Here is an 18734-nt window from a genome sequence, read left to right on the forward strand (position 1 = left end):
TGATCTCAGAAGGTCACCTGCTTCCATGGGAAGTGAGAGAGGACTACAGAGCTGAGCCCAAAGGAGTTTTATGGATTTGTGAAGGGAGCCAGTGAATCTGTGTCTAATTAACTCAGTTCTGAGTGATGAGGGTGCTGGGAGGAATACACAGGGCAGACCCGGCAGAGGGGACCTGCAGCAGCTGCCACGTGGCACCAAGCTGATTGTGCCACCATCACTTTGCCCTGAGTATAGTATGGCTGATCGAATTCTCCTCCCAGCCCCTTATTTGCTGCTCAGCTGGATTTCCACTTTGACAATGGGTCAGGTCAAAGCTGCTCAACTGCTTCAGCTCCATCTCACCTGGCTTCTCCTCCCTTACTCAGTTTTCTATTGCATCTATCCCCTCTGGCTCAGCCTCCCCCTCTGCTAGGAGCTACTCCCATTGATATCTCTGGGCTGCTCCTGTCCTCCCAGAGAAAACTACCATGATTTCTGTGTTCACAACTCCCACCCTGCCCTCACCACTCCTACATTCCACATGGCAGACCCCTCTCCTCCCTGCCACCCTGTTGACCTGTGCTGGTTTCCCAGTAGGGATTGTCTGTCCCTCGCTTCCTTGCTACAGGCTTTTTCTGAAGTGCTGGGAGCATCCTTCCATGCAATTAATGACACGGCAAGGAAATGGAAACTGAGGCTTTTGCTGGTTGTGGGGTCACAGCATGGTGGTGGCTCCTCACCTGCCCCGTGAACAGAAAAGAGCTCAGTGCTGGTGAGCACTGAAAAGAACTGTACAGGGCTGGCTCTGGGAAGGGATAATGCTGCTTTTCCTGTTTTCTGATTCGGCAAGATAGGTGGTCTTTCTGTGGCACACAGAAAGCCTTTCCACAAAGATCACGCACACGGATGTGCCATGGGGTGAGGAGGGAGGCGGCAGCGGGAAGCAGATGGGCAGCACAGTGTGTGGTGTGCCTGGCATTTGCTGCTTTGCTTAGGGAAGCTCGGAAAGGAGTTACAGTAGGACCAAAGAAAGAGATTGGAAAAAAAAAAAAGATTGAAACCCATCAATATTCAGAAGAACAGAAGAAACAAATACATTGACCTAAATAACCATTGGTGACTCAAAAGCTTAAGGGAAATATATGTAAATAGTGCCATTAACAGCTGGGAGGCTGTGGGGAAGAGGGGCTCTGAAGGCAGAGATGGGCAGCTCCTGACTTCTGAAGTAAAATGCAAACTGACAGAAATACTTTCTTTGAGGATCTGCTCTCTTCTGCCTGACCACAGAGACTCCTTCCCAACCAAGTTGAAGTAAGTTAATATTTTAACTTCTACCAAAACCAGATCGAGTACTGCTGCCTTCATCGGAGGAGAGTGTTTCATAAGGCTGATTCGGAGAATAATTCAGCCTGAATCATCTCCACGTGATGCATCCATATGAAATGCAGGCTGATTGCAATTTCTGCCTGTGTTTTGCCCAGCTGAAAGCAAGCTGACCTGCAGGGTTTTGCTTTGGTGCATCCATAGGAGAAATTTCCCTTCGCTGGCCTGTTGTAATGTTTTTCCTTATTCCAGATATTTTAAAATAAACAGAAGGGATTAACTGGAGTGGAAGGCTTAATTGACCTCTTTCAAACAAATCTCCTCCCTAGAGGATCTTGAATTAAACCCTCACTTCCATTCCTGCAATTTAACTGACTGGTGATAGCTCGTCTCCAAAACAATGCACTCTGATTAAGCCTTAACGTCTTAGGCTATGGAAAGCTGATTTTGTAGAGATACAGAATCTGTAACACTTGTCCTAAAACCTGCCATGTTAATCATTTATTAATATTCTACTTTGACTTTAGGCATCTGGTAGTGTCTTTTACATTTGTATTTGCTCTTTACTCTGCCCTGGTAACTGTAGTTTATATAAATTTCCTCCCTAGTCCCTGCAGTGCCCAAGTTTGCCTCTGTATTGCCTTGTCGTGTATTTATTGATTTCAGTTCACCATTACATTAAGGAAAATCCTTTTTTATCTGCTCCCATGAGAAGCTGTTCTGCCGAGGGCAGTTCTTTGGTCTTGTGTTGTTTTGCAGCAAACAGTGCAGGTCAGAAAGTGAGAGGGGGGTGAATTTGTTCTTCATAACCTGGGGTGACAGTGAATGTAGGGGTAGAGTAATAGCTGACAGTGAAGTGGGCTTGAAATGAAGTTGGGAGAGTTTGGAAGATTATTTTGCATAAGTAGGTGGTGGAGTGGTGGTGTGGGGAAGGATAGGTAGGAGCTGAGGGAGTTAGTCCTTCAGGACTCAGCAGAAGCACAGCAAAACTGAGAGCCCAGGAAAAATGGGTGACCTGGAAGATCTGTGGGGAGTCCTGGCTCTGCTTGGGAAGTGGAAATGGAGGAGGAAGCTACTACTGAGTTCCCTTTGAGCTTTTCAGATGGAAGTATGCCTTTAGCCAAGAGAAAAAACCCCTGTGTTTCCTCCTCCTCCTCCCAATCCATAATTTCCTTGCTCTGATTATTACCAAGTGTGGAAGCATTTGCCTCTGCTCATGTGATGGATGCCAGCAGCACTGGAAAGCTGTCACTGGAGAGGGGAAAAAGAGAAAAAAGTCTTTTCTTATGTTTGCTGGAGCAGAGTTCAGTGGAGCATTTCAGATGCATTCAGATTATTGCTCTTCTGCTTTGCCTGTAATTCGCCTTTTCCTCTGAATTAGAAAACCACCTTTTAATAAGCTGGTAGGCAAGTAGTGATTTTGCATGCTAAATAGTGTGATTGCTTCATCCCAGTGGGACTGTGCTCTCTCAGAGTTGGACAGCTGAAAAAAATACATATATTGGTAATTAAATTAGACTGTATTTACAAATATTGGCTCAGAGATTTTCCAAGTCATAAGTCTGATAACATAAGCTTTGCTGAATTCAGAGCAGATAACGTGAAGCTCAGCCTTCTTCCAGCTCTACAAAATCTTGGTTTAGAAAACATTGATGGAGGGCTATAACTGAAGTGTCTGAGACTTTGGTTTCCACTGAGATGTGGGAGGTGGTGGCAGCAAAAGGGAGGAAGGGAAACAACATCTCCTTTAGCCTGTTAAAAAGAAAGGGAACAGGAAATCAGCTTTCTCCAGTAAAGTCAGCCGTGTCCCCCCTCCCCTGCTTTCGGATGTGTTGTCACCACAGAGGGTTACTTTTCCGGTCCTATTCTCAGTAGAGGGAAATAGAGGAGAAAGTGGCAATTTTAGGGTCAGTCCTCCCCCTGAAGCCAACAACAGTTGAATTAGGATCCAAATGCTGCTCCAGAAAGCCTGAGATGACACAGCTCTACATTGGGGAAAAGGTAAATGGCCTTTGAAGATGATTTTCGGGGAGGTACAAAACACACAGCAGCGGGTACCCAGCTCTGCTCTCATCAGGTGTGCAGGAGTGACATCTGCCCTGACCAGTCTGGTGGTGACACTGAGGATGGAGTCTGAAGCTCTCTGAATTTTGGGGTTTACTTTGGGTTTCTAAACTCCTTCCCAGTAAGTCAAACTCTATAAAAGAAATGGTCACACCACCCTAGTAAATACACCTTTTTTTCCCCCCCCATTTCTCTGTAAATACCCAGCTGCAGATTTGGTATTTTAAAAAACGAATCCATATACTGAATGAACTGAGGATTTCAAATGGCACCACGGGTAGTTAAAGGCTGCATGGCAGCTCCACTGCAGATCCAGCTTTTCCAGCCTGAGCCCCTGCTAGCGAGAGAGAAGGAGCTCACATGGACTTTGCACTGATTTATTCATATCCCATCTCTTACGTGGGCGAGCTGAGCCTTCAGCTTTTGGCATCCTGAGCTTTGGTTGCTTGCAAGGACACACCACGAGTACGAAACACGGGGGGGACAAGATGATGTTATTTCCATTTAAAACATTCAGAATATATGTTATAAGGAGAAAGAAGAGTCATAATGACACGACTGGTTGCTGTCAGAGTGCTAAGAGGGAGTTTTTTTGGAAAAGGTATTACACAGCCGACTGTGACTTGCATAATCATTTTAAAAGCCGTTCAGGACATCTTCCTGCCTTGATCCTGAAGAAGCTGGGAATAATTTAGAAAGCTGTGGTTGTCAGTGTGGCTGAGCTCAAGGCTGGGCACAGTTACACACACTGGGGTGGGTGCACAGGGTATAACCAAAGCCTGATGCTTGGAGTGCAGAGACTTACAGGGGTAAAGTGTAAAAACATGTTCTGGTCATTCATTTGTGACGTATCAAATGGTTTGAGTATCGTGGCTGTCCTAAAATCATCTTTGTAAAACCTTTGTACTGGCCCATGAAGCAGTCAGTAAGTCATCTCTGATGCCCACCTAGAGCACAGATGATTTTCAGAGTGGGTGAAACAAAAAGCATCAGGATTTTTATTGAATCATATGTCCAAAATTTGAGAGGAAGCCTAAGGAGTTAACTGTATCTTAAATATCTTACAAGTTATATGTGATTCTGTGTTTAAGTACAAAAGGAAAACGATGACAATTAAATGAAAGATTTTGTAGAACAACATATTTCGTTTGAACAGAAACTATAATTTTTATTAACTTTTTTTGTAAGGAAATACTTCCATTAGGATCTGAGCTCCTTCTGCACATTTAATTCTCCTCTCAGCCAGTGACTCTGCAGTCCCTTTTTTCATGAATTGCTGACTCTGGCCCTGCCACTCGACATAACCACACATGTTTCCTTAATGCATTTTTTTGCAGTCGCTTTCCTGGCTCATCTTTTGATTTCCCAGTTGTATCAGCAGCTTTGTTGGAGTCGTTCCATAACGAAGTGGGGAATGAATGAATTAATGAATCTGCCTGCCTCTGGAAACAGTGGTGAATGCAGCCAGAGTCAGCAGGCAGAGATGCTCTTTTTTTTAAAATGATTATTATTTTCTAATTGGTGATATATTTTTGATGCTGAGACTTTAAGAAGGACCTGCAATCTCAGATGTAAATATGCTAAATTTAAACATAAATGTATATATTTAAATATAAACAGAGGGGTCAGGGCCTGATGGGCCACTGGCACCATTTCACTGAGCAGGGTGGGAGCCGTGGGGATCCATGAGCTGTTGATTCCTGAGAGATGATGGCCAAGATCTTCACCTCTGTATAGCCTCAACATCTTCCCCTCAGTGGTAAATAAGATTTATTACAACATACTTGGAGAAGACCTTGTTTTCTATTGCAGACTCCTTGTTACAATGGCAGTTTCTCAACAAAACAACCTCCTTGAGAGCTGCTGTAAAACCAGTTGGTGCGGGCTGAGGAGGGGTGATGTCGTGTGGTTCCAGCACGAGAGGAACTTCTTCTGGGAGAGAAGTGGCATTTTGACACAATTGTCTGAAAGTTTGGCAGCTGAATTAGCTCATGCACACAGTCATAGGGGGCAGCTTGGCATGGTGCTTCCAGAGCAAGGCTTTTGGGAGTCATCTTAGCTGGTCACCGAGTCACCTGGCAACCTCCTTTCCCTGGTTTTTTTGAGAGGCTGCGTCTCTTTGGACCATTTCAGATGAAACCACTCATCTTGGAGAGGGCCTGGAGAGGCCCTTCCCATAAACAGCGTATGGATGGGCCCAGCAAAATGCAGTGATTCACGTGTGTGCTTCCTTCCTCTGGAAGGAAGGAATGGGAGCCGCTTCCTGTAGCAACAACATCTCTTGGAAGGTGGCAGTGGGGGCTGTCTGAGATGCAGTAACCTCTGCAGTTGCTCAAAACCTTCCTGCAGGCAAAAAAAAGTTCTGTTTCTGGCATTTAAAAGGGGGAAAACAATAAAGGCCTCACAGTTGCATTCATCTCTCTGGATTTGCACAGATTGCCCAGAGACAGAGATGTGGGAGTTCTTTCATTCAGTTTGCATCATACTGTCGGTTTTGTTTGCTTTTCTGTAGCTGGTCCAAAAGCTTTCACATCAGAGACAAGGCATAAGGGGTCTCCATTTCTTCTTCTGACCTTTGTTTCACAGTTGGAGAACAGGTGAGACCCATCCTTTCCAAACTGGTGTCTGGAGATGGAAAATACGAAGTCTGCACAGCAGGGTCACTTAGCTCCAAAGAAATCAGTGTCAAGGAATTCCTCAGTGGCAATTATTGACTGTTGAGGATGATCCCAAGGGAGGAGGACTGAGCAGGCATCTCTTTATAAACATTCCATGTTCTGTATAAAGAGCTTATGGTAAACTTTCTGAGGGAGGTAATAAACAGTAAGCTCTAGAAACCCTTCAAGGGATCAGTTCTGATTTTTAATATGGAGACAGAGCATTGCATGACAGCAACTCAATAGGTAATAGGATAAGAATTGACTTTCAAGCCTGTTTTTCAGCACAGTGCAGAGTGGGGGAAAAAAAAGACAAGAAAATATGTATGGAATAAACATTTCAAGTTGAATCTACACATTTGTGATTTATTGTAGACTGTGTAAATATTTTTTTTCCTTCAGTTACATTTACAGCAATGCAGAGTAAAAGCAGATAGTAAGAAGGTAGGAAACCCACAGTGGTAACAACAGGCATGATTTTCATCTTCCAGGCACTTGCTGTGGATCCATATAATCCTTAGATATGTTTGTTTGCATTTTAAAGGTCTTTTGACATACCAAATAATCTGATTTTGTGTCATTTCTTGGTAAACACTTTACAGGTCAGATGTGTTTCATCCCAAAGAGCATTCTTATCAGAGGCTTGCCATTAATAATGCATTAGGAAGCATTTGTTGCTGTTGATCCTTCACTGGAAAGCAACCTTTATTACCAATGTTATAGCAATAGAGTGATACCCTGAGAGCCAGCACAGCCTGTACTGGTTTAGAAGTAAAATAAGAAATGCAGTGACTCTCAGTGTGGTGAATGTGAACATCCCAGGGAGGATTTATGGCAGGAGGTCAGCTCTAGAGCCCCACATCTCAGTGATGGGTGTCAGTGGCACATGGTGCTGTCACAGGGGTGTGTCCCCCTCCAGTCCCATTCGTGCTTGTCACCCCCTGCTCCGTGACACTCTCTGGGGGCTGTAAAGTGACCTGTGCTGGGGCAGGCAGCCCCTGGAGCCCCTCCCTGGTGCAGTTTTGGTTTGTTCGTGGGTGCAACCAGCACAAGATCAGTTGTTGTTGAGACCTAGGACACATCTTGTATCCTTTTTTTTTTTTTTTTTTTTTAAGTAGAAGCTGAATTTTACAAATTACCAGGACACATCCATAGTAAATACAGGGCACTTGTGAGGAAATGTGTGGTCCTGTTATTAGTCATGACTGGGAAATCTGGAAAAGCCCTACTGCAGCCTACCATGGCTTGGTCACTGGTATGTTTGTAATGCTGGCTTTGCAGCTGCCATCAAGTGCTGCAGAGAAAACTCAGTTTCAGAGGGTTGGAACTAAAGCTTTACATTCAAAACCAAGACATTTTAATTTCCCCTTCGCTGTGATACAAGTTGGTGCCAGTCCATCTCTTTTGGGGAGGCGTTTCCAGCAGACCCCACTGAGGATGTGGCCCAAAATGCAAAGAAGGTACTTGATTGATAACAGTTTTCCAAGTGTTTCTCAAGCTCAGTCTTTTCTCTTGACAGATAGAGAATTTCATATCCTTGCAGTTCTTATCCTACAGTCCCCCCAACCTCTGGGAATGTCCATATTTACTAATATTCAGAATTATGTGATATTGTTTCACAGCTCTGGTTTTGATGTTTCCTTCAAGTTTGTCTGATCACCCTGTTCACCTTGTCTTCTCTACTGATATGTCATCACTTTAATTCTTGATAATATTAACTTTTATTATTTTTTTCTAACTCAAAACATAGAAATAGAGTACCCACATCCTCTACAATACAGGATAGTATTTTAAAATACTACTAATAATATCAACTCAGAAGAAAATAAATTACAGCTGCTTGAAGTTTCAGAAGTAACTTGAGACTTGGGGTGACTCACTTAATGGGTCCCTTATTTAATCCCCTCTCCCTGTGGGTGTCCAGCGTTGCCTACAAAGTTAATACCATTAATTATCTCAAGCTGAGCACCCAAGGGACTATTTGCTTCGGCAAACCTGGAATCTTTTCAATTGCTAGGGATAGAAATTATTTGAGTTACCTCCAGGGGTTTAGGGGGCTCTGAAGGGGGGGTGTTTCTCTTTAATCTGCCCAGAGCTGTTGCAGACTAATTCCCTGCAAGAACCTCTGTCTACACGTTTCTATATATGTGTGCATGTGTATGAGATAATAGAGAGTGACTGACTACAATATATGCATTTAAGCTACTAGTCTGAAAATTACTGAGCATTAAAATCCACTGGGAATCACAAGATTTCCAAATTAGGAAAGCACGTGTCAGTCAGTGTGTGGAAATGAGTCCTGGTACAAGAGTAGCTTTCAATAAGAAGAATGAGTATTGTTCCCTGGAGTACATCAATCCTAGTTTGACCACTCTGTACCAGCTTTTACTATTTTTCTGGAAGCGTACATTGCCTTTTGTTATTATTTTTTCCTGTCTTTTGTTCCTTTGTGCATTTCTATTAGATGTGTCTCATGGGCCAGCTATCGAGAGACACACTGCTGTGCTGTGGCAAATGAAGGCATTTTCCACCGTAAACAAGGTATTGTGGGACTGAAAAGGAACGTGGACAATGACAAGTCCTGGATGCTTTGTAATTGTTTAAATGCATTTTTTATTATATTGTGCAGTGACATAGAAACTCTGAAAAATTGGCTGGTTTGACCCGAGGTTGAAATGAGCAGAACGCTGCAGGGTAAATGAGGGGCTTTGGGAAAGATGGCATTTTGTTGGTCTAGCCCATCAGTATGTATCTTTCCACGATTAAAGCATGTATTTTAATTTAAACCACTTGCAAGTCTGCCGTGTCTCAAAAAAAAGTAAGACATCTTGAAAATCCGTGGTAATAAGTTGAATCCTATTGACTGTCAAGCTGGTTTGTTCTAAAACTCAAATGGGCATGCATTGAAAATGGTATTTCTATACTTACTTTGAGCTGAAAAAGATAGTCTGGAAAACTACGTGATCACAGGTGACTAATTTCTATCAGTACATTATTTATGTGTGGAAGAGTTTAGCGGGATGGTAGAAGACTCAGAATTTGGGCTGGCTTCATTCACGATTTGTAGATCCTTTCTGTTACTGCCAGAGAGACAATGTTTAAAGTCATCATCTTGATTCATTAGTAGGGTATATCAGAACACTTTCCAAGGGTTTATTCTGTTGTTCCCAAATGGAAATGCTCAGATCATAACTGAGGAGAGCAGAGATTGTGGGAAATGGGGTCTCCCCTTAGGCTGGTGAACCAACCTGGTATTCACCTGCGTGTCCATTCACATGACAAATGAAACCATACCCTTTCACAAGGTCTTGTATCCACAGAAGTAATGAGATACCCCTCTAGATAAGACCAGGAAATGAATGATTAACTACAAGATATGACCACAGGACTCACCTGCCTGTGATTTGAGGTGCTCTGCAGGCAGCTACCCCCCGATTCCCAGGTACCCCATATTCATTTCCATCCTGTACGTCCAGAATGACACTCTGGGAGTTAGGAAAGTGTTTAGGAATATCTTATCTGGAAAATCAAACAGGATTTCTCCTCTGACACAGTAGTGTCTCAGGCCTGACCTGAAACCAGTGGGGTTTTTAAGAGCTTTTCCATGAACTCTATTTGCTTCTTACTCAGTTCACTCTGCTTTTCCAGATACTGCTTCTTGTTTAATCTCCTGAAAAATAGGGTAATTTTCTCTGTATTTTCAGTTAAAAATAGAAAAATAGAGGTAAGTTCTAAAAAATGCAAACCTGCAATGAAGGCCCACTCCTTTTTTTTTTTTGCAGAGGAAACTCATGCTCTGATTGCAGCCAGCAGCAGAGGGTCCCCTCCGGGATGCTCAGAACCATCCTTAAAGCAAACAAAAAGGAAATACAAAACTACTGCTGTTGCTATTCCTTATTTAAAAAACAAAACAAACCAAAAAAACCTCTCATTTTTAATAGCTGTATAGTTAAATAGATATGTGTTGGTCTCTTCCAGTTGTCTCAGCAGTGAGAACTGGCACCACTGTGAGCTCAAGGAGAACCAACATCCTTTTTACCTCTCGCTCACGGAGAATTTCTCAGCAATTTATGCTGCTGTCAGTCCACACCAGACATTTGCTTTCTCCTCGAGATTGAGTTTCAGCCCAGCTCCCATTTGTCTGGAGCACTGGCTATGCAAGCTGCCTTGACACATTAATTTAATTTGTGCTTCTCAATTCATACTCTTTCATTTACGATCAAATATCGGGAAAGGTTACAATTAATCAGAGCGCAGGAACAGAAGCCAGCAAAGCTAATGATGAATTACTGCGTTTGGGTGGCTCTGGAGGGGAATAATTGAGGTCCTTGTGCTACAGAAAACTATTATTAGTAAGTAAAAATTATCAAAGGAAGGCGACCTGCACCCATCTCCCATTTTGCAATTTGTGTTTCTGTCAGTTTTCTCAAAAATGAAGCATTTTATTAACGCTCCTGGCTGCAACCGGTGTTTTTTTGACTGTGTGGCTGCTTTGGGAGGAAACCTGCCTTTTCACAGGGCACTGGGGGTTTGAGCCCAGAACTGTCCCCCACTTTGGGCTTGCACGTGGTACCCGGTGTGCACACAGGCAGTTTTTTAGATGCTAATAGCGTGCCCATCCCCGAGGGAAAAGGGCTCTGCTGCTGCTTGCCCAGCTGAGGAACCACAGGGAATCCCTGCGGAAAATACAGGCTCACAGGGTGTGCTTCCTGATTGAAACGGAATTAATTGCTGGTTGTTTAAAAGCAAACATGTTGCTGGGCTGAGGCAGACTGAGCACAGAGCCCCTCCCGAGGGAATATTTAGAGCCCAGCCGTGTGCTCGAGGTGTGTGTGAGAAACCCTTGCAGGCTTCCCAGGGTGGCTCAGGGTCATGGTGGATACACGATTTCCTTGGGTAAAACACCCATCTCACTTTGTTACTCTAGGTACTAACTTTGTAAGGTTACTGTGTGTTTTTGTGCATGGCAGAGTTTCGCAGATCTTTGCTCAGTGTTTTCTGGGGACGCCTGGGATGGCAAGGGCTGTTGTCAGTGCTTAGGGGGTGAACTTGGGGCTCCTTGATAGTTTTCAAGATGTCAATGTAGAGTAGGTCTTTCCAACTTTAAAAGAATATCTAGTTGTAGGGGAAGAAAAAAGTGGCTCTGACATTTTCATTGGGAATGGAAAGTCAGAGTTAAGCAGACTTCTTTCTTATTTGGTGTGTTCAGTGGACTACTCTTACTTGGGATGTGATAAAAGATACAGAACACTATTAACCTTAGGACTGAAGTCACCCTTCTTTTTCTTCTATTCCAGCTGCTTTTGATTTTACTTGCTGTAAGTGCAAAAATATATTCTTTGGGGGTAGTAACACATCTGGACTTTCAGCTTTTCAGTTCATCAGTCCCTGAGTGTCCCCTGGTCTCAAGTATAGGAGAGGGACAAGTCATGAAAACCCCAGGATGGGGTCAAGCATTTAAGATTGAACCAGCAGAGCAACCTGTCACCTCTGTGTGAGCTCTGGGAGATGAGCTGGCAATGTAACTTTTTTGAGGAAAGCTATTGCTGGAAATCCTGCCCTGAGCACAGACCGTTGCTCCCCTGGCACCCAAAATAGTACTGCCACCCTCATGCTCCAGGGTAGGACTGTAGGATACTTCTTGCTGGAAAAACACCTTCATTTGTGACTGGGAGGCAGCACGGCAGTAGTGCTGTAGCTGACAGAGTGGATGTGCTTTGCTGGTCCACATCACACACCTTGCAGGGGCAGTGTCAGACACAGGATATTTCCTCTCTGTGTGGGCACCTGATCTATCATTGAAGGTCAGGGGTGAAATTTGGATTAGTCTGGAAGTCCATGGCACTGTGATGCTCAGTGAATTATTTCTGTGCCTAGGAAGGAGTGCAGTGCAAAGAGCCAAGTCTGGCATAGATCTAACAGGCAGGGTGTGCTGATTAGCATGTAATTCGATTTGTTAGGCACTACAGTAAACAGCATTAAGTGCAAAATGCAGTGATTGCTCCTGATAGCACCCTTCCAGCGTTACCTCGTTACCTCAGTGCCTGTGGCTGTGGATGGAGGTGTGTCCCGGGTCTCCAGGAGGCACCAGCAGGGCTGGCAGTACTCCTTTCATGGGTAGAGACAAAGAAGAAGAGTAAGACAAACACTGCAATTACAAAAGAGGTTGGGTAGCTGTATCTACAGAGCACAGCTCACACACTTCTCCTGCTGTCCCTGTCCCTTCCCCATTCCCCACTGACGCAGCTGGGACCAGCCCTGCTGTGGGTTACTCAGGAGGAGAGGTGGTGTGATAGTCAGATTTTCCCCACCAATATTGTGTTTTCTTCCAGTAAATGCCATGTCCATATGTTTTCCATCATGGCTTTGGTAGAGAAAGTCCCTTATCTTTATTCTTGTGCCGCGGTTGGACCGTGGGTTGGAGGACCTTGGCGTGGCAGCCTGGAGCTGAACAGACTTATCTCCTGGCTCCCCTGCTTGAGAACAGACTTGCTTTTGGTCTCATGCTGTCACACTTGCTGAACTCTTTGTTTACTGTAACTGAAGGGCTGCCTCCTTCAAACCTCACATTTACAAGCACAAAATTAATGTGCTGCATCATTTCAGAGTAAGAGCAAGTGAAGTCTTTCTGTGGAAGTGCCCCACTGAAGCCATGCAGTGATGAGTCCTGTTTTCTCTTCCCCCTCAAAGCCAGCTCAAGCCCACTGTCATCAGTGGTAGCTGTTTTTAGGACAGGCTCCCCTCATGTCCCCATGAGGTGTTGAAATCAGCCAGACCATCCCTTGGCAAAGCACGTGCAAGGAAAGGACAGGCATCCTGGTTGTGCTCATCCCCACCAAAATAGCAACAAATTACGAGTATGATACCTCTCATTTCCTCTTGTTCCATGGGGGTGAGCACAGGAGGAGCTGCACAGAAAGGTGGCATTTGTTGAGAGACCTGGCACAATCAGGAGTATATTGGAAGCTGTCCGGAAGAATTAAATTAAGGTTGAGTGCTCTGGCGTGGGGATGGCACAGAGGCAACTCTGCAGAGCTGCCCAACAGCCTCTTACCTCCCTGTGCCCCTGATAAAGGCAGGCAGTTGCCCCATTGTCTGTGGGATGTTTTCCTAAGTGACCCCATTAGGAAATTAGGGTTTCTTAACAACTGTGAGGGGATTGCTGTTTTGTTATGACAGAGTACGGGCAGACGTCTGAGTGAACTTCAACTTCATACATTCTGTGCTCCTGATAGAAATTCTGTAATTTGTATGCTATACACGCTATCCAGCATCCTGGAAAGGTCCATCATTTCTCTTCAAAGCACTTGGGTACCTCTTATTCCTGAAAGAGTTTTACAATTCTTGGAAAACGTTTGTTCACTCATCCAGGATGTTTTCTGCTTCCACGCCTAATTGAATGAGTAAATGCCTTTTTTTTTTGTGTCGTATCAAAATGACACAAAATTAATTTTAGCCATAGCAAAAAATAAATCATCTCTCCTTTTTTTGAGACCAGGCACGTCAGTGGAAACTGAATTGGGGCACTTAAAAGCCCAGAGCTAAAGGTTTCACAGACTTGGCTGCCCCAATCCTCATCCTCAAACAACTCAGGAAAACAAGTAGCATCGTTTCCATTCTTTGGGAGAAATCAGAGGAAATGAAGTTTCCTTGTGATTGCTGTGTGTGTTACAGTTATTTAGAGGGACTGTGCTAAGGAGAGGTTGACTTTGCTTTGCAGTGGAACGGAGAGCCCTTGCTGGCTGATGAAGTGAAGCGACAGTGCGCAGCATTTATTATTGAAACCCTTAAGAGCTGGTGGAGGCTCTGCTCCTTTCAGGAGCACCGAGCAGCCATTTGCAGAGCTGCTGGGGAGGCAGGTTGCTGTTAACCAGGGTTCCTGGTCACCTTTCACAGGCACAGCCCCACGGGAGGTGTTCTCTGGCCACTGATATCCACAGCATTGCTGTGTTTGCCCGCATGGCTGAACCCATCCCTGGCTGTGCGAGGTGCCAGGATCCCTGTCTGTCCTGCTGGAGCTTCATGCTCGATTTAAGCTCATCTAAACAGGAGCTGCAGTCAAAAGGGGGGGCAAGTCCCACTGCCCAGACCTCAGACACCATCCCTGTGCAAAAGTGTGGCCTTGGCATCCGGATTTAGACCAAAATACTGTCCTGACAAAGTAAAGGTCCCACTGGGCCAAATTTCACGTTTGCTTCTGTCTGCAACAGCACTGAAACAGGAGAGAACAACATGGCAAAGACAAATCTAAAACCAAAAGGGAAATATCTTGTTGAATGAATCTGCTGTTTATTTTTAAAAGCAATATGCACTATGCCAGCTGATGTGCTTTTAGTTACATGATGTTGTTTGGAGCTCCGGAGGACCTGGAGCATCTAACAGCTGCGTTCGGATGCAAGTCCTGCAGGAAATCCTGCAAGTGCCGGCATTGATCGGGCAAAGAAGTACATGTCTAGAGCTGATGGTTTAAAATGTTACTCCAATAGACTCCAATCTCACAAATTCCCATCCCAGAGGGTGAATGAAATCAATCCAGTGCCATTGATTTGCCGCCGGCTGCGATTTGTGGAGCCCTGTGGACGAGCACTGAACACGAGCTGCTACCTGGCTGCTTCTCTTTGAGCCTGGAAAATAAGTAATCTTTGAGCAGAGGCCAACCAGGATGGCTTTGGGTTAGGCTGGAAACCTGTCTGTGAGTGCCAAAAGGTACCCAACATGCACCAACAAGACAAATAAAAAGATTATGATGGTGGAAATGGAAAAAGAGCCAAAGAAAGTATGCACGGGGGAGACAATCACCTGCAAATGCACAGGGGGGACTTACAAAGCAACCAGCAATCAATTTTCAAATAATGGGCTTGATCTTTAAGTAAACTAATAAAAGGAAACGAGGGTGGAATAAATACCTGATTTATCATCCCATCTTTTTTTTTGCTGCAGCGGCAACACAACTGTATTTTCTTCTCTGAGCTTCTCCTCTCCGCCTCCTGAATCATAAAGTCAGGGCAGCACCTTTACAGCTGAGTCTCTCCTGTGGCACAGGAGGTTTTATAGAGCTGCCAACCTCCTCGCCCTGCTGCTGTTTCAGACAGATGCTGCTCAAGGGCTCAGCAAGCTCTGCTTGAAATGGCCCAGAGATCAAGGTGGAGGACTGTTTTGAGACAGCAGAAGGAGGCAGAGGACTTTGCCAGAACAAGACAGTATTTCACTGAAAAGTGACAGGACCACTGGCAGTTTCCCTGGGACCAGGAATTTGTCCTTGCCTTATGCAGCAGATTTCTGGAGTCCTTCAGAAAGTCAATTCTGAACTTGCTTCAGTATAACCATTAGTCTCCTCCACTTTGTTGTAAGGTAGGACCCACCAACCCCAAGGGTTAATGCAGGTTTTGGGTGGACTGGCTATTTCCTGTGCCAGTAGAAGGAGCAAATACCTTCATCCCTTTCAGCTTGCAGTTCATGCCTCCTTCCACTTTGTCTCTGAAAATTCTCTTGCCCCAGCTAGCCTGTTAGCCTGTGATCCCTGTGTGCCCTGCAAACCTTCCTGCTGCCTTCCCCAGGCTCCTCAGGAGGGACAAAGCAGCAAGAGGAAGGCAAACCAACCTGCTCTTATCAAGAAATAACAACTAAAAATTGACTAAAACACTCATTTTCTGTAGAGCAAGTGCTGTAACAATTAGCTTTACCAGGCAGCCAGGCCAACCCAGGTCTCTCCAGCAATGCAGAAGCTGGGAAGGTCACGTTTCCTCCATCAGCCTCCAGTTCCTTGCTTGTACAGCATTGGAGGGACTCCTCTCTCTTCTCCACAGCACCTTCACAAAGACCAAAGGAGCTGATCCTTCTTTCTGGATCTTGAAAGGAGCAGGGCCATCACTGTAGTGAATCCCACCCAAGTGGACATAAACCCAGGTACTGTGGGCATGTGGCTCTCACAGCAATCATTTCTCCCCTGAAGGAGAAGTCATGTACTGTGATGTTTGTAGTAGCTGATACCTGATACTGTTTTTAGGCAGGACCCTTTCTGAATGCAGGTGAAGTCCCTTGGACCAGGTTAGAATTAGATCTGAGCTCTCTGTCTGTCTGCATGGCTGAATTGGCACAGCAGTAAATCTGCCTTTGACTGCTGGTGTGTGAGATCCGTGTCTGGACACAGCAGGGCCGGGCTCTCATCTGGGATGGGTTGTCTGGTGGGTAGATTTGAGATGCAGAACCGTATGTGCGTTTGCTCTGTGGTGTGTCAGGGCACAGCTCACCACTTACACCGAGTGCCGTCCTCTGAGCAAAGCCATCCGCTGCTGCTGGCATTGCTCCAGGCTGGGAGCTTCCATGGGATGTAACTTGCAACGGAGAGGGAAGCAGAAAGTAGGACCTGGGGCTTTCTTTCCTGGCAATAGCGGCATTTTCTTGTTTCGGAAGGTATTATGAACATTTAGAGGTAAGAAATAAGGACGTTGTGGGTTTATTTCTTAAAATCCCCCAGCGAGGAGGTCAGATAAGCCCTTCCCTCGCATAGATCTCAATGTGTGGAGTGAAGTTCATGCAGGTATTTGGCTGAGGCCATCTACTAAAATTCCCTGGGAAGTAGAGAGAACGCTTGTGGGTTGCAACAAAGCACAAAGATGTGGCGATTTTTTTTTTTTTAATTTTCTTTTCTTTCCTGTTTTCTTATGACTTCTCCAGATTTTTTCACCATGTTCGGGAAAAAGAAGAAAAGACTTGAAATTTCTGGGCCCTCTAACTTCGAGCACCGGGTCCACACTGGCTTTGACCACCGGGAGCAGAAGTTCACGGGACTACCTCAGCAGTGGCACAGTTTGCTGGCGGACACGGCCAACCGGCCGAAGCCTATGGTGGATCCATCATGCATCACTCCCATCCAGCTGGCTCCTATGAAGGTACAGAGTCCCTTGGGAGTTCCCCAGCCTGCCTTTTAATTGCTTGTAACCTTAATGAAGCAATGCCAGTGCTGTGTGTTGGCATTGCACAGTGGCTGTACCAGGAGGCAGGCACGGCTGGGGAGCGTGCGAGTGCAAAGGCAAACATTTAACAGTAGAGCTGCAAGGAAAAAAAGAATTTTATATATATATATAAAAATTGTGTGAATGTCCCAGAAGAGTGTGAGTCATGGGTCTGGCAGGGGCCAAGCCTTCACGCTCCCAGGCTGCAGAAGAAAAAGCCACAAGTCCCCATGGAGGCCCAAAACGATGCTCCTCTGCAGCATAAAACTCCTCAATAATTAATTTAAGAGCAGTGCTTTAGGCAAAGGCGGTTTGGAGCAAGGGAGAGAGGGAAAAGTACACCAAAGAAAAAAAATTAAATTGCTTGTTCAGCCTGGCAGGGAGCTCAGGGAGGGATCTCATTGCCACCTGCTGCTGCCTGGAGGGGGTAACACATGGGGATGGAGCTGAACTCACTGGGTGGTAAAATGAGGGGAAACAGCCCCTGGCTGTGGTTTGGAAGGTTCAGGCTGGACAGCTGGGAAGAAAACTTGGCTTAGAGGGTAGAGCAGCACTGGACAGGGAGCCAGTGTGGCTCTGGGATCCCCCTCCAGAGGCTCAGGATTCTGGTAGACAAATTCACCCTGATGTAGCAGCATTTCTGGGATTGCACATCCTGACAGCCAAGTGAACCACACCTGTGTTGTGGTGGCAACCTGTGCCCTGCCAGCCGTGTACATCTACCCCTCATGCAGCTGCAAAATAAATTTAGGATTTCCTTTTCATGGGGATTTTTCTGCAGCAAGGGAAAATCAGATAATCCTGAGAGCATGGACCCTGTAGCTATATTTGATAAGTGCTCTTTGCTAAATTTACATTTACTGCCTGCTCCTGAAGGGCACTCATCACTTGCTGATCAGGACTGCTGGGTGGTGCTTCAGGACAAGGGGGATAAAACCAAGGCCTTGCTATTTTGCTATAATAGAATATTGTACTATATAATAGAGGCCTAGAATAATGAGGGAAAAAAGTAAGCAAACCTTTTCCTGCTAGGGGAGGAGAGCAACTTTGTTCCACAGCCCTTCTTAACACCAAAAATGTCTCTGGGTGTTTTTACATGAATGCATGAAGATGTTTTAAAATGGGGAGGGGGGAAAGAAAGGTGTTTATTATCTTATAAAGCTGCCATCTCTTTCCTGCAGTTCTGGAACCATCAAATCCATAAGCTTAGTAAGTTTTAAAATGTAATAGCTTTCTCAGCACTGTACAGGCCGTACCACTCTGGGTCTCAGCCTGCAAATGGATGTGTGCAGTGCTCCCCAAATAGGCAATTGCCGCGTTTTGAAGTGGAGAAAATCACTGTATTTCCAAGAAATTTGTCAATTCTTGCTTTTCTGTCTCTGTACCAGGGGTCTGTATATGTGCAAATACCAGGAATGTACTTCTGAACTAAACTGTAGAACTAAACTAAACAAAGTCCAGTTCCCAATCCGAGCTCATTCTCCCAATGTAGCCATGGGCAATGGTGGTCCTTGCTGCATCCGTGCATCCCACAGCATCTTCCCAGGATTCCTGCAGCCTGGTCCCCATCACGGCAGTGGCCGTGGGGCTGAGCACAAACAAACCCATCTGCAGAGAGACCCTCGGGAGGGGTTTGCTGTGGAGATGGGAGATGTGGATTTGGAAGGAGATTACCCAAATTGCAGCTGATTGCATGACACTGCTCCAAAGGTATAGTTAGATGAGGAGGTGGTGTTAAGACTGGAGGATTCAAGAA

At 45.2% G+C, this 18734-nt stretch overlaps 1 protein-coding gene across 10 annotated transcripts in view; it reads left to right on the plus strand.

Moving 5' to 3' along the window:
* Positions 1-18734, plus strand: part of PAK5 (p21 (RAC1) activated kinase 5) — a 177501-nt gene that overhangs the window by 122329 nt on the left and 36438 nt on the right. For 5 of the 10 annotated variants that reach the window (XM_017834536.1, XM_017834537.1, XM_017834535.1 and 2 more), the window contains one exon: positions 16701-16915. In XM_017834536.1, the coding sequence (XP_017690025.1) occupies positions 16701-16915 (215 nt within the window). The other 5 variants (XM_017834543.1, XM_017834541.1, XM_017834544.1 and 2 more) reach the window with 5 other exon arrangements.

This window comes from Lepidothrix coronata, unplaced genomic scaffold (genome assembly GCF_001604755.1).
Source record: "Lepidothrix coronata isolate B3197 unplaced genomic scaffold, Lepidothrix_coronata-1.0 Scaffold234, whole genome shotgun sequence".
Lineage (NCBI taxonomy): Eukaryota > Metazoa > Chordata > Aves > Passeriformes > Pipridae > Lepidothrix > Lepidothrix coronata.